General features: G+C 51.2%; 1 protein-coding gene across 1 annotated transcript in view; it reads right to left on the bottom strand.

Moving 5' to 3' along the window:
- Positions 1-2110: 2110 nt before the first annotated feature.
- Positions 2111-15165, bottom strand: part of LOC117645571 (rho GTPase-activating protein 100F) — a 39528-nt gene continuing 26473 nt past the window's right edge. Inside the window, exons 5-22 of the mRNA XM_034385870.1 lie at positions 14982-15164; positions 14741-14899; positions 14358-14590; positions 13537-13885; positions 12311-12449; positions 12015-12233; positions 10924-11247; positions 10056-10243; positions 9575-9768; positions 9214-9494; positions 8929-9134; positions 8685-8862; positions 8428-8610; positions 8235-8354; positions 7997-8157; positions 7724-7919; positions 7126-7194; positions 2111-5784 (exon numbers count right to left, since the gene is read on the bottom strand). Coding sequence (XP_034241761.1) covers positions 4664-5784; positions 7126-7194; positions 7724-7919; positions 7997-8157; positions 8235-8354; positions 8428-8610; positions 8685-8862; positions 8929-9134; positions 9214-9494; positions 9575-9768; positions 10056-10243; positions 10924-11247; positions 12015-12233; positions 12311-12449; positions 13537-13885; positions 14358-14590; positions 14741-14899; positions 14982-15164 — 4503 coding nt within the window. The 3' untranslated portion in view covers positions 2111-4663. The remainder of the gene's footprint in view (positions 5785-7125; positions 7195-7723; positions 7920-7996; positions 8158-8234; positions 8355-8427; positions 8611-8684; positions 8863-8928; positions 9135-9213; positions 9495-9574; positions 9769-10055; positions 10244-10923; positions 11248-12014; positions 12234-12310; positions 12450-13536; positions 13886-14357; positions 14591-14740; positions 14900-14981; position 15165) is intronic.

The raw sequence follows: 15165 nt of genomic DNA, 5'->3' as shown, positions 1-15165 counted from the left end.
TTCGGTTCACGACCCCAAATTTGTAGCCAAATACTTCCGCGACCGCCCGGAAAAATTTCGCAACCCCACAGGACCCCTCCTTTAGCATGCCTTTGTTACGGAGTAAGAATATATGCCTTAGTTTGGGAGCGGAGCAGTATTGGCTCAAAGTTGATCAACGGTAAAAATGGCCTTTGAAAAATCGTGTTTTGGGCCGACTTTAAGCAGCCACTGCGTCTGATCCGAGGCGGGCCTTCGTACTTTCTCAACGGGCATTTGGTCTTTGGACCTTCCTTTAGCATGCCTTTGTTACGGAGTGGGATTATGCGCCTTAGTTTGGGAGCAGTATTCGCTCAAAGTTGATCAAAACGGTCAAAAATGCCTTTAAAGTCGAGTTTGATCGACTTTGAGACAGTACTGAACCCCAACTAAAGCGCATAATCGCACTCCGTAACAAAGGCATGCTAAAGGAAGGTCCAAAGACCAAATGCCCGTTGAGAAAGTACGAAGGCCCGCCTCGGATCAGACGCAGTGGCTGCTTAAAGTAGGCCCAAAACACGATTTTTCAAAGGCATTTTTGACCGTTTTGATCAACTTTGAGCCAATACTGCTCCCAAACTAAGGGTGATAGTCGACTTCCGTAACAATGGCATGCTAAAGCAAGGTCCAAAGACCAAATGCCCGTTGAGGGAGGACAAAATACCGCCTCGAATCAGACGCAGTGGCTGCTTAAAGTCGGCCCAAAACACGATTTTTCAAAGGCATTTTTGACCGTTTTGATCATTTTTGAGCCAATACTGCTCCCAAACTAAGGCGGATAATCGCACTCCGTAACAAAGACATGCTAAAGGAAGGTCCAAAGACCAAATGCCAAGCCAAATGCCCGTTGAGAAAGTACGAAGGCCCGCCTCGGATCAGACGCAGTGCTTAAAGTCGGCTCAAAACACGACTTTTGAAGCAGTTTCCGCGAATTTATGTTCCCGGCAGTGCTTGGCCAGTAGGCCAGGCGGGAAACCGCCGCGACCCAAGGCGACCCCAGCCTCCTCGCCGCGACCTCTCAAAATTTTTTCGCGACCCCAAGGTTGAGAACCACTCACCTAAGCCAACCCAAGCCCGCCCCTACCTTGCCCCCCCCCCTCTTTCCCCCTCTTATCACGGATTATTCTCTCTCACCTTCGCTTTGGGCTGACTCTGATGCGGTCCTCCAATAATTTATTTAAAAGTAGTGCTAGTACTCGCTCAAACCCCTCCTTGTGTGTAAAGTGCGGTCGGGGAATTGTCTGAAGTCACTTCCTTTTTCCTTTCACATGTCTCTCGTAACAAGTTTAAGGATATGGCTTTCTTTCAGGAAATCATGTTGACCAACGACGACATATTTGCTTTTCGTCATGCTCCACCACAAGCTATTATCCCTGAAAATGGCTTCTATGCAGCGACTCAAACTAGGAATGCTAGACCAGATGATAACTTGAAAACACCTGCAGAAGAAATAAGAACCCATCCAGCCTCCAAGCAAGACGCCGTTCTTTGGCATGGCATGACGCTTGTTTTTGAAACAACACGTTTCCAGTCAAATGGAGATTCTTCCGATGCGCCGTGTCACACTGGAACTTTTGGTGTCTGTCCCATTTGTTCTGGCTTTTTCCAGCGGCTCGACCGCCACATGCTTTCCCACACGGATAGCCGTCCCTTTTCATGTACCAAATGCCGAGAAAGTTTTAGACAAAAAACTCATCTTCTAAGGCATCTCGAAACGCATGAACGAATGAAACTATTCCCGTGTTCTTATTGCGGTAAAGTCCTGACAAGAAAGGATAAGCTAAAACAACACATGTCTAGAACTTGTAAGATACTGCGTGAGTATTGATCTGTAGTGCCATGACTGATATTGTACCAGTGTACTGCCCTTTATTTTTATTTTTGGTTGTAAAGTATTTCAAATGTTATCGATTTAATGTAAATTATGTTAATTAAAGCCAATATTTTAGATAAAGTGGATGAGTTACAATTTGTATGCTCCTTTCCCTTCATGCACGTGTTAAGCCGCACGGCTTAACACAGTCCCTCGAAACAAGTAACTGAAGCTTCTGTCTCAGTGATCAAGGGAATGTCAAGGAGGAAAAAACAAAACTGAAAATGTTCATTTTTACTAATTGAATCAGCGCCACTTTTAACAGTACAGAACGAATTAACCTGAGACATTTAGGAACAACTGCATCCGTACTCATTTCTCTAGACAGCATTTGCCTAAATATGAACACAAAGCTTAAATGAATAGTCCGTTCGTTTTCAAACAAATTACTTACAAACAAATACTTGTGGATACAAAAAAAGTAGAAAATGGCACAACAATAAAATTTAGCGGATACTTTTTTTTTTATTTCCAAGGACAGAAAAATTGCGAAACAGATCACCGCATTAGCTAAAACGTAACAAATTTGTTCCACATTTTAAAAGTATAAACTATTTATAAATGATAAAATAATAAACAACAATGAAATAAGTACACCTCTTTCACAGATGATAAACAACGCCCCTGTAAATGATAAATTGCAAATCTCTAAAATACTTTACACAGTTCATTCATGATATGTGCATGAAAGCAGGAGCGTAAATCTCTGCTTCATATAACTCCTCTTTTTCTTCGTAATACAGCAAAGTTGCGAAGTACAAACAGTGCGACTTCCTAGAAAATAATGTACATACATTCAGCAAATTGTGTTCTACTTTGATATTTTACATCTTCCGTTTGCTCGGTTATGCCTCATCCGCAGTGTTCCATCAATAACCAGATACATGCTTGGAAGTTTGTATAGATTTCCCATTTTTCCACCCTCTAAATACACAGAAAATCTTACACTAAATTTAACAATCAACCGGATTTGGTTGTGTTGAATACAAGTCATGAGCACTCTTTTCCTGTGTGGGTCCTTCACACATGAGGGCCCCAAGTTTCAATGTAAAAAGATCTATCATCGTGCATAGAAACTTCAGCGTTTAGTGTAATTGACATCAAACAAAAGAAAATTGTTAGCCTATGATTTGATTTTTACAAAACCGTTGACTCACTCTTCTGATTGATTCATGGCCAAGATTTGATTTGAACGAAAGCTTTAAGCATGAATGAGCGAACAATAACACAGTCGTTACAAAGTTGCAGTAAATCTAACGACACTGCTCGCATAATTGACGAGATATCGCCTGATGGTGTCAAGATACACGCTCACACAGAGCTCACGACACAATTCAACAATAGTTAAATTAAATTCTGACACGCGGACGATGCAATTCCTTTGAAAGGTACAGGCTATGTTTGAATTCCAAGACATCTAAATACAAGTCAGAGCTTAAATTACGTTTGGACTAATTGTGGCAGTGAAGTCGCATGACTTTAGGTACATTATATACAGATATGATTTTGCATTTTCCTTGACATAATATACACGAGATATTTGCAATAAGTAACAGCCTTTTTGAAAGGCAGCGATATTACATAGCGTGGTGATTAGATGCCCCCTTTTATTGCTTATTGACAAATTCTACTTAATCATATTGTTCCAGCCAATCTATTACATTAGTTAACTACTAACACTTAAACAAAACTGCCATTTTCTTTTCAAAACTGTACAATAAAGATATATAAAAAAAAACAGAAACAACATGTACAAACAGTCCTTTGAAAAGTGTTTTAAGACCTTTGAATATAAACATTGATAGTGGCTTTCGATATTTATTTGCAATTTTCAGTAGGCTAAGCTTTATAATCACATCTCTCTGTACTTGAAGAGATTACAGGAGAGAAGATAACAATAGACATGTTAGCGCAAAGGCCAGTATCTTAGCAAAGCTTGTCCATAAATTTTTCGATTATGTAACAGTCACGGTTGTTTAGAAAAAAGTTAAAGCAACATGAATTTAACTTTTTTGTGTTGCGGATTGCAGAAGACTATTCTGCTGAAGGGCTACTTAAATATCTACAATTAGTTACTAACTTACTACAATGCTGTGACACAAGCATCTACCGACCCCTTATTTAGAATTGACAATTTTTTGGCGGAAATTTGTTTTACGTATGGTAAAAATAGTTTCAGTAGTTAAGGAATATTACCGTTCAGCGTAACGAGCTATACCAACGTCCTGGTTTGTACGAGTATTGTGCACAGTTTTATTTCATCCTGAATTCGTGTTATGAGGAACAGCAAGCAGAGAACGTTTATAATAAACGAAATCAAGAAACGTTTTGATTAAATTCCAATGAACCACATTCTGCCCTTCCAAAGATGGAGATAATTGAACTATGACGGTAAACAGTATTTATCCTATTATTGGTTGACAGCGAGCCACAGTTTATTACCACTGTGTTGAGACGATATTAAGATTCTGTAGACAAACGGGTTCTGAAGACACAATTTCTAGAGAGCGTGGTCCAAAAGTCAGTCTGTTTGAGTAAATCGATCTACGTTGCTGATCCTAATAGGATAATGTAAACTAAGTAGGTCGTTTCTAACTCACATGAGAAAAATATATCTGGTCACATGAGTGGGTCTCCAATCAGTCGACGAAGGCCAAAAGCGTAATTTGTACAACAACCAAAAAGCGACCATCTGAGTGGCATGTATGGTCGAGCACAGATGAACACTCTGTGCTCAAAGTGTAACAAACGACACACATTCTAGCGCTAGTTCTAGTCAGCCCTCACGTCCCTCATGACCACCGACGTGCTGCTGCCCCTTCCGGACCGGAAGCGGTCGTCCTCGTCGTCATCGCTTGCCTCCTCGTCGCCCTCCGTGCCCCTCTCGCCAGCGTCGCGCCGGGAGTCCTCCGTGCCAGTGGACGACGTGGGCGTCTCCAGCTGATCACCCTGGTCGGACGCCGCCGGGGAGGTGTCTCGGTCGCCGGAATGGTCCGGAACGTTGAGGTTCATCACCAAGCCAGTGCCGTTCCGACCCAACCTGGGCGAAGAGTTGGCGCTGCCTGCCTCGTGCTGCTGTTGGAAGCTCTCGATGTTCTTCACCGCCTCAAGAACGCTGCTACCGCCTAAGGGGCCTCCCACGGACCCTCCCATTCCCATGGAATTCCCCATGGAGTTCCCTCCCATGGAGTTTCCCATGTGCCCGGCCATGGAGTTTGGGCCGCTATAGCCGTTGTTGCCGCCGTACCCGGCCTGGCTCCCTGGTGGATGTGCCTGCCCTGGTGCTTGGCCAGGGGGGTGCCCTGGTGCTTGCCCAGGTGGATGGCCCGGTGGGTGCCCGGGTGGGTGCCCTGGTGGCGGTGGCATGGCGCGGCTCGTCACGGGCGGGCTGGGCAGCGGCCTTGAAGTGAGGCCGCTTCGAGCTGGGCCGCCCGCCATGGCACCCGCGCCGTTGCCGTTGGTGTTGCCATTTGCGGACCACTTTCGCTGCAGAGTGGACGTGTTCCTGGGAGGCAGCCCGGGCGGCTGGCTGTGTTGCCGCTGCAGCGACATTCCGTTGGTGTCTTCGGCCTGCTTGGGCACGCTGCGGCGTGGCTCCACCCGGGGCGGCGGGCCGCGCTTCATCGCCGTGCTCGCTGTGCTGGGCATGCCGCTGGGCATGCCGCTGGGCATGCTCCTGAGGATCTCAGCCTCCTCCGGCGGGGAGGGGCTGGGCGAAGAGTCACTTATCGGCGACGAGACCACAACCGGCGAAGAGCTCTGCACCCGCGACAGCGAGGTGAGGAGGCCGGAGGATGCTGGCTTGACTGGCAAGGGCGGCGCCTTCTGCGAGGCCAACGAGGGCGTCAAGGTCGACGTCAAGGCCGTGGTGGACGCGTCCAAGACCTCCCGAACTGTCTGTGAAAAAGGGAATGTGTTATGATCACCGAATAACCAGGCGGACCTCTAGGTGAGTTCTAGTACATTAGAGTCCAACTGATCATTTCGAACAGGGGCCGCTTTCGAGAACAAAGATTGGGCTTGGGCTCACTATATTTACACCTTTTCAGGATATCTGCTAGGTCAAAATTTACTTAATTATGCCAACTTGGAAAGCTTCTGGGTTACTTCGCTGTACAGGCAAGCAATCTATGAAAGTTCTACGAGGCCATCTCAATAAATGGACTGCATGGACCAAGCATGTGGTCTGTATGCGTTACTTGCAGGTCTGCCTTAATTTTGGATAAACGAGGGGAACACAGGAACATCATTGTACAGCGAATACAGGTTAATTTGATTCAAAAACCAGTTGCATCCAGTCTCATGAGCTGCGAAGAGCAACCTATTCGGGCGTTTCTCCTTCGTCCCGCCCTGAAATTAATGGACTGACACCACCAGGGTGTAACTTTGTGGTGTCATCCCTTTTGAATCCAATAACCTGTGACTGTTTTTAAATAACATGCATTCCATCACACGAACACGGGCCAACAAAACAAGGTGTAAATCATTGTACACCGTTACTCTAGGCAAGCTCGAAACCATGCGGCAGAAATTCCTCACATGCTTATCATGGGCGCACTCTAACTTTCAGTTTTTTTAAATAATTGGACAAACGTTTACTTTGTAGAAAGGCGGGGCCTTTTAAAATGAAAATCAAATTTAATTAATTGAACCCTACTTAATATTGAAATTGAAAGTGTGTGTGCTGCGTTCTACTGTATGTCTTTTTTTAGAACCAACGAATTTTTATAAATACCGAACGTTGCATGCGTGGAAATAACGACTTTGGACTTCTAGGAATAGGAGCATTGCATAAAATTAGTCTTATGGTTCTACTCATACTCGTTGTGTCAACGTTTACACCACGGGCGCACATAATAAGCCCCTACAGTGGCAGTGTAAAATAAAACTTTAAGAGTATCCCAGGAAGGTACAGGTACAGGTAAGCTATCTGTTTGGACATCAAGTTGGTCTCACACGGTTTCTGTACAGACATCTGTTTTCGGGCAATGCTACCTGGGATGGATTACAAGCAGAAAAGTGTACACAATAATGACAGTGGTCACCTTATTGCCACATTATTTCTCGTAACACATGTAAGTGCCTGCTTAAGTGCAAGTTTGTAATCAGCATTTTGACAGCCGTTTTGTGCACAGCACTGTATGCTTCTAAATACCGTCATTGTAAGTACTTGTTTAGCTAGGTAAAGCTAAAGGTGCTCAGCTTTACTACGTTCAAGCCTGTATTATTCTTACATAAGAGGTGTTGGTTTGATGTTGAATCAGTACCCCGGTCAAAGTCCCTGCTATCTTGGTACCTATTTCCTGCACAACATCATAATGCGAGACTTTTCTGTATAAAACTGTGTGCTTTCTGAAGAACAATATGCTAGCAAGTTGTTAAAAAAATTCTTTTCATATTTTTTATCTGTTCAGTCTGTGTTGATTTATGTCGGAATTTCTTTTCTTTTTTTCATTCTCCCTATCACCTTTTCATAAAAGTAGACACACGATTGCGCTATGAAAAGCAACAGACTACACACACAAAACGCCATGAAAGCTTCAAGAGAAGTTTTGACAGCTATTAGGCTACATTTAGCCTCCAAAAGAAGAAGTATACACCACTGAGGCACGCGCACGAAAAATGATTCATTCAGCAGATTAAGTCCATTGGGATGCCACATCTTCAAAGCCTCCAACTCGCAGACAGTCCTGAGAGTGTCCCGAACCAAAAGCATCAGATTTGTGGCAAACCGACGGGGAGAGTTCACTAACGAACCGACGTAATAAAAACATTGACTTTCGAGCAACAGGAGCTAAAAAGCAAGTGGAGGAGTCGGAATGAGCACATTACCTGACTTGCACGGCCAAATTTCTAGCAGATATCTAAGGACGCTGATTGTTTGAATGAAGTCTAGGTCTCGCCCCTCCTCCGTCTGCAGCATCATCACAGGTCCAAAGCACACGGCAAGATTTTGAGGGGTCATTTTGTTTCTTTCCGATTGTGAAACAACAAGGGCTAAGTGGTCCATGAGGTAAATTAATGTAGTCTGGTAAAAGAAAAAAAGTATTAATGTTGGGAAGAAGTGGCGTATCAGGTGAACAGGCAGAAAGCAGGTGAACCTACCCTGTTAACCTTCGGTAGACAGTCTAAAATGGAAAACATTAGCTTGGCATTTCCCTCGGGATCATCAGGAAGACATACAGTCAAAGCGTCCAGCATCATCTGGTACAAGCACTTCGTGAACAGAGGCTCCGGCAGTTCTCTCAAATAGTCCTTCAGCACGCCTGCAGCAAGAAATTTGTATGACATACACCTCTTCGATATTGAAAAAAAAAACGACAAGCACTTAAGTCCAATTTACCAGTAATGACGTTTATGTCCGGGACGTTGTCAGGCGTTAAGTCTACTGTTCGTGCGTTCCGTTCAAACGCCTCTCTGAGTATTCTTTTCTTAGTGGCTGAGCCGCATAATCTGTACAATCCTGCAAACACGGAAAAACATGCCGGTGAAGTGTCTTGCCTCAACGATCCAACAACAACCGTTCCAACACTTACCAATGATATCAAGTCCTCTCCTCTCGATCTCCTCGACGCATCTCCTGATGATGAGCGGGACTTGTGCGGTGCCTTGCGTGGCCAAGGCCACAGACGTCGGCACGCCTCCCGGCACGCCGCCAGACAGATTCTCCCGATTCACTACGGATTCTAAGTCGACTCCAAACAACAGTCCTGCTGTCGCTGTAAAAAAAAAGCAAGTTTGACCAGTCGCCCGAGTGCCTGGCACTGTCCCCAACTTTGTCTGCCGGCCTTACCTGCTAAAGACTTGGCCCCGGGTCGAGAGAGAAGTGGGTGGGAGGCCGCTGCCGGCTTGCGTGAGAACGTGGAGTGGGGGTCAGTGTGTCGCAACCGAAGGTACAGAGTCCCCCTGGGTTCTATTTTGAGCGCCAGTTGGTGGATGGGCGACTGGCGAAGAAGTGATGAGAGGTGGACCTGCGAGCAAACGAGGCGCGGTTAGACTTGGACGTGGGAAGCAAAGCGGCCGGATGCCAAACTCACCGATCCCTTGTAGCACAGCTTATGCCTGTACTGCGGATCCCAAGAGTAAATGAGGAAGTCCAGCTCCCTGTTGGAGACGAGGTCCAGCTCGAACGTCTCATCCCAGTCGAAGACGAGGTCCCCGGTGCGGACCACCGTGCGCGCCTTGTGCACCCTGTCGCACTCCAGCACGCAGTACAGGTCCCTGAGGGCGTTGCCGCTTCCGCCTGCAAATGAAGTGCGTCAGTGGCGCGGCCTGGCGGCGCCTGGCGGCGACAGTCGACCAAACTGCCAAGCTGTCCTCACCTAACGGCGTGGGGGCCGAGGGCGTCGACGGCGTGGTGGCGGTGGACGCGGTGCCGGACGCGCGGAGGCCCCTGCCGGCGAGCAGGTGCACCCACAGCAACCCGCTGACGCCGGGGCTGGCCGCCGCGTCGCCGAGCAGGTCGCCGGTCACGGAGGCGGTCACAGAGGCCACGCCGGGGACGACGCCGCCCTTGTCCATCTTGTACTTGAGGAACTCGGACGGGTTGATCTCCATGATCCGGGACCGCGTCGACTCGGGCACCACCGAGGAGGGTGTCCTGCTGCAGGGCAGGACGGGCGTGAGCACCGCGGGGGATGGCAGCGCGGTGCAATTGACAATGCACGCGGAAAATTCGCCTACCTGAGCGTGCCGCTGTGCCTGGCACTGGCCTCCAGCTCCAGCAGGTGTTGCCGCATCCTCCTCATGGACTGCGACCGCCCCACCGAGCTGACGCTGCTGAGCGCCGAGGCGGACGGCGACCGGCCCGCCCCGAAGGTGTGCCTGTCCAAGGTGGAGGTGAGCGGCGCGCGGTAGCCGTAGTACGAAGAGCCGTCCTGGAGGAAGATAATGAGCCAGTTTAAACCAAACGCCATTGTGCGCGGGCCCAGCGGGGAGGGGAGAGGAACACTTGCAACATTGTAGTTACCGCCACGCGATGCCACGCAAGGCGTGTGCGACAGGTGTGACAGGCCGGCGAGCGTGAAAGGCCAGAAAGGCCAGCGGAGGCCTGGCAGCACCAATGTGGGCGATTCAAACTGATCAAACCGGTTCTGAGAGAGTGTGGCGCTGGACTGGACCACGCGACTTGGCTCGCGACTCGCGGAAATGCAAATGAACTCACTTCTCTGGCGCGGTCCAGGAGGTTGAGGTTCTCGGCGGAGAAGGTGAGGCGGGAGGCGCGCTGGTGGGCCAGCACCGCGTCGCGGTTGGCGCGGATCCGCTCGTAGATGGCGCTGGTGGAGGGGGTGCGCTGCAGCCACGCCCGGTACTCGTCGGCGGTGAACACGCTGGGCGAGGACGGCAGCCGGCCTGGAGACACATCAAACACCCTCTGTCTCTCTCGCACTCGTGGGACGTACGGGTGCGAGAGAGACAGCAAGACGAAAGCACTCATGGAACCAGCGTGCAGCATCGCGTGCGGGACTGCGGAGAGGAATCCGCCAAAGACAAAGACGGCACCAAGTATGAGAACTTGGCGTTGCGGAAGCGGCCAAAAGCCGACTCGAAATACGCATACTTTGGGTCATCTTGACTCATTTTCGACTGCCGTCGAATTTTGGGCCCGCCGACGCGCTACACCACGCCGGGTTGTCCCTACCCCTCGCCAAGGCGCCCCCAGTCGCGGGGTATGGCGGCGTGCGTGCGCATACCGCGCCCACTGCCATCGATCGAGGCTGGTTCCAAGCTCTGTCTCTCTCGCACTCGTGGGGCGTTGCGGGCGGGTGCGAGAGAGACAGAGCGACGACACGCCACCCCGCCCGCTGGCCGGCAGAGCGGCATTCGGACAGGAAGCTGTGCGAAGCTGGGCCGGGAGGCGGCATCAATGCTGTACGCGCGGCGCTTCTGTTTTTGTCGCGCCGCATCGCGCCGCAAGCCGGAAGCAGAGTCACCCTGGCCGGAAATTCGCAGATCGCGGCCCCGCAGAGGCATCAATGCGCTCGTTACATGTGCACTACCAGCCCCGCGGGAGTGCGAGAGAGACAACAAACCTCTGACTCGGTCCCTGCGGCCGAGAGGCAGGTCGGGCGCGGAGAGCGCGCTGTCGCTGTCGTAGTGGTGGTCCAGGAGCTGGTGCGCGGCGGAGGGCGGCCGGCCGGACGACGCGAGCTGGTGGCGCGTGGAGGCCGGCGAGGAGGGCACCAGCGACCGCCCCAACGTGCCCACCCCCATGCTGATGGGGAGGCCGCCCGGCAGTCCGCCGGGGCCGCGGTGGTCGCGGGGCAGCGAGTTGGACCGCAGCGACCCGCCGCGGGTCAGGGTGGACGACCCCAGCCGCGACAGCGCCGCTGACGCCGCTGACGCCGCCGCCGAGCCTGCGGGAGAGAGAGAGAGACATTAGTGGCCGGTTTTTGCGAGTATGTCCTCGCGGCCCAGGCTGTCGCCGCCGACCCGCACCACCTGCCTGAACTGAACCCCACATTATCGTCCTTTCAATTCATGTGTGGAGCGGCTTGGTAAGTAAAGGTTGCAGAAAAAGTAGAACAAGCCGTGCCGTCGAGGGGGCAAGAGGAGGGGCATCGTTTATGTGGCTGGGAGATTGCCAAAAAAGTAAAAGGCGCAAAGATCGGTGAAATTAGTTGCGCGAAGAATTAGAAACACGTTTGCAGACTTCACGGGCGAATCGCATTCTGTTGCGCGCAATAGCTCGACGTTATGTCACTATTAACATAGCTTTTCTGCGCAGTACTTCTGCAAAAGCATACCCATGCTCACAGCGTCAGCAATGGTGGCTCTGCTTGCCGTATTTTTCGCCTCCTCAGCCGTTTGCCACTGTCGGCATGGCGACTGCCGCATTCGTGTTTCGCCACCCTCAGCGCGGATACACGCGCTTTTGGAAACAGCTGACATCAGCTGGCGGCTAAGTCAGTCGGACGAGCTGCGGTGCGAAGGGGGGCATTGGTTTGCTCGGTGGCGTCTGGTTATCAGCGTGTTATCGCCATGGCAACCATCCGGCCGGCCTTTGACCCGCACACCCAAACGCCCCTTTCTTCTCACGGTCGGGATGACCCCGGGTCAGAGAGCACGACCTGGACAATCACTGACTGATACTAGAAGGCTCGAAAGAGACAACGACACCCACCCTGCGCGCTGGACCGGTCCCGATAGTAGTAGTACGAGGAGCGCGTCGACGGCGAGCAGGTGGCCTCGGTGTCCGACGCGTAGTCTAGCGACTGCCGGCTGCGGCGGTAGCTGTGCTGGCCGTGCTGGCCGTGCTGCTGGCCGGCCGAGCCGTAGCGCCCCGACGTGTAGTGCGCCAGCGTGCCCGGCCGGAGCATGGTGTGCGCCGTGCGCTGCGGGGCTGGAACGGCAAACAACCAGTGTCAACACACTGTGCACCAAGATCCAAAGATTGGATTCGGCGCGCTGGACACTCACGGTGCTGGTACTCGACCCGCGGTAGGTGCTGGTCGCTGCCGGACCGCGGCATGTTCTTGCCCCGGCTGTAGTACTGCGGGGCCTGGCGGCCCTGCTGCAACCTGCTGGGCATCGGCTGCCCCGGGTAGAACGAGTGGACCTGCGGCAACCGGGCGACAAAACCGTCAATGCTTCTCGGGGCCCGCCAACACACGCTTTGCTTTGCAGTGTCGTCTCGCTCGAGATTCCCAGAAAAGGGGAACGATTCGTTACTGACGATAAGGCTTTGTGTACATAGAACGTTCCACTTGAACAAGCGAGGGGCGATAACAGCGCCTCGAAGGTGCGTTCGTTAGCCAAGACTCTCTTATCACAATACTAAGTGCACGCTAGTAAGTCACTCATGTGTGCGTAGTCATACTGACACAGATTAGAAAGGATCAGCGTGGTCAAATGGGTCAGTACAGAGATTACAGTCTGTATATGTAACGGTACGTCTAAAGCGTGGTTGTTCCACTTGCTTTCTTCAAATGCTGACGGAGACCTAAACACTCATAACTCTATCATTTTTCATCCAATTTCGGCAGAAACAAGTTTTTTTTTTCATTTTTGAAAAGCGTGAATCACCTTTGAGACTTCGACACAAAAAATTATCCGTGGTTACAAGTGAAATTTAAATAGAGGAATGAGAGTGTAGCAGCTACACTGTAGCTTCTGATGCACGCTGATCCTAGTGCGCTTTCTATGAGTTCTGCGTGAAAATGCTCCATGCAAACCAAGATGAAGGGGCCAAGCCTGGTGCAGGACGATAGACTGAGACAACGTTTATTCCTAAACGATATTGCGCTTCTGTACACAACAGTAATTTTACAGGATTTAATAAAAAACGATCAATAGAAGGTAGTTACATACCACCACCAAATTAGTGAGTTTTAAACCAGGGCGCTCTCGTTTCGGAACTCTCATCTTAAAACTATCAGTTGCTGCACTGCGGTAAACTTTTGTTCTCAGACAAACAACAAGTAATGACGGCCCTCTCTGAGTTTATCAGGAAAATGAGTGGTTTGAAACACGAAGTGCAGCAACCTGGCTTAAAAACTAAAACCGAGGGGCACATTCATGAATGCCGGCATTCGATTCGAGCACTCGGGCTTGGACAGCCTCGAGACGCCACCGAATAAAAGGCGGCAGAATGCGCCCCCGGCGACTAACTACAGAAAAGGTGCAGAGTAAAAGGGCGAACATACAGCGTATACCTTTTCCGCGAGCGACTCCAGGGTTTTGGGGTACCCCCGCTCATACGGCTGGAAGTGCTGCGGCCCGGCGGGCTTGGACTGGTCCGTGACCACCGGCGGCGGCGGCTGGTAGGACCACGTGGACATGCTGCGCTCCGGCCGCGAGTTGTAGTAGAGGTCGCCGAGGCCGCCGAGGCCCTGTCCCTGGCCCAGGCCCAGCCCGTTGTGCGTGCTGCCCATGCTGGCCATGCTCGCCATGCTGTCGTGGATGTCCTGGTGCGAGCCCATGCGCGAGGACAGGCCGAGCCGCGACCGCGACCCGGACATGGAACCGGGCCCGCGACGCCGACTCAGCGACTCCCTGCAAGCCGCGGAAGCCAGCGGTCAGCAACGGCCACTCTGCAAACTTTACTTTCACCAAACCAAAGTTGGAAATTTAATTTGTTTCCTTCATTATTATTCTCAAGATGTAATCTGCCTTTGTTGTCCGGTGCAGAGAACGACCTTGGTTAGGTTATGTCAGCTTTTGCTCTGGCTCGGCTATGCTAGGTTATGTCACGCTGTTAGGTTACGTCAAGCTGTTAGGTTATGTCAAGCTGTTATGTTATGTCAAGCTGTTAGGTTACGTCAAGTTGTTATGTTATTTCAAGCTGTTCTGTTATGTCAAGCTGTTAGGTTATGTCAAGCTGTTAGCTTACGTCAAGCTGTTATGTTATGTCAAGCTGTTAGGTTACGTCAAGCTGTTCGGTTACGTCAAGATGTTAGGTAATGTCAAGCTTTCAGGTAATGTCAAGCTGTTAGGTTACGTCAAGCCGTTAGGTTATGTCGCTCACTCGTGGATGTCGTCGTGCAGCTGCTGGTGCTCCTCGTCGTCGCGCAGCTCCTTCTTGATGACGACCACGGGCGGCGCCTTGTGCTGCGACTGCTGCAGGTGCGGGGCGCCGCCGCCCTTGGTCTGGCGCGTGACGAGCACCAGCCGCCGCGGGATGGACATGATGATGACGACGTCATCCAGCGACATCCTCGTCACGTCCACCAGGTTCACGGCCAGGATCTCGTCGCCGACCTGCCGGACACGACGGCGTGCTCAGAACGGACTACACTCGTTGATTTTTCAAATAAGGGAAAGGTATCTCCTGCTAAAAAATGATTAGGCAATCGGCCTTCCTTTATGCGTATAAGACCATCGGAATTGTCTGATCCGGCGAGGAGTCACCTTCAGGCAGCCGCTGTTGTAGACGGCGGACTCGAGGGCGATGCGGGAGATGAACACGCCGTCGGAGCGCTCCATGCCGTTGCCCTCGCGGATGTACAGCCCCAGGGTCTGCCCGGGCCGCTTGACGATCTCCACGAGCTGCACGGTGTGCTTGGCGTCCTGTGGGGCAGAGGAGGGGGCGGTTACTCCACGAACGATTCGCCGCCGTTCCCGGCCGTTCCGCCACCGCAATGACACTCACCTGCATGGCGAAGAACCGCTTGACGTGGTCCGCCGCCTGCCGGCCCACGGCGCGCGGTTCCAGCAGCCGCACCACCATCTCCCCCCTCCGCTCCACGGCGTCCAGGGCCGCGGCCGTGGTCGCGTCGTGGTCGTTCTCCACCGTCTCGATCTGCCGGAAGATCTCGCTGGAGATTCCGCTGACC

Source organism: Thrips palmi, unplaced genomic scaffold, assembly GCF_012932325.1.
Source record: "Thrips palmi isolate BJ-2018 unplaced genomic scaffold, TpBJ-2018v1 HiC_scaffold_18, whole genome shotgun sequence".
NCBI classification, from domain to species: domain Eukaryota; kingdom Metazoa; phylum Arthropoda; class Insecta; order Thysanoptera; family Thripidae; genus Thrips; species Thrips palmi.
Note: the sequence above shows the minus strand (reverse complement) of the source record. Positions and strands in the feature narration are given on the sequence as shown.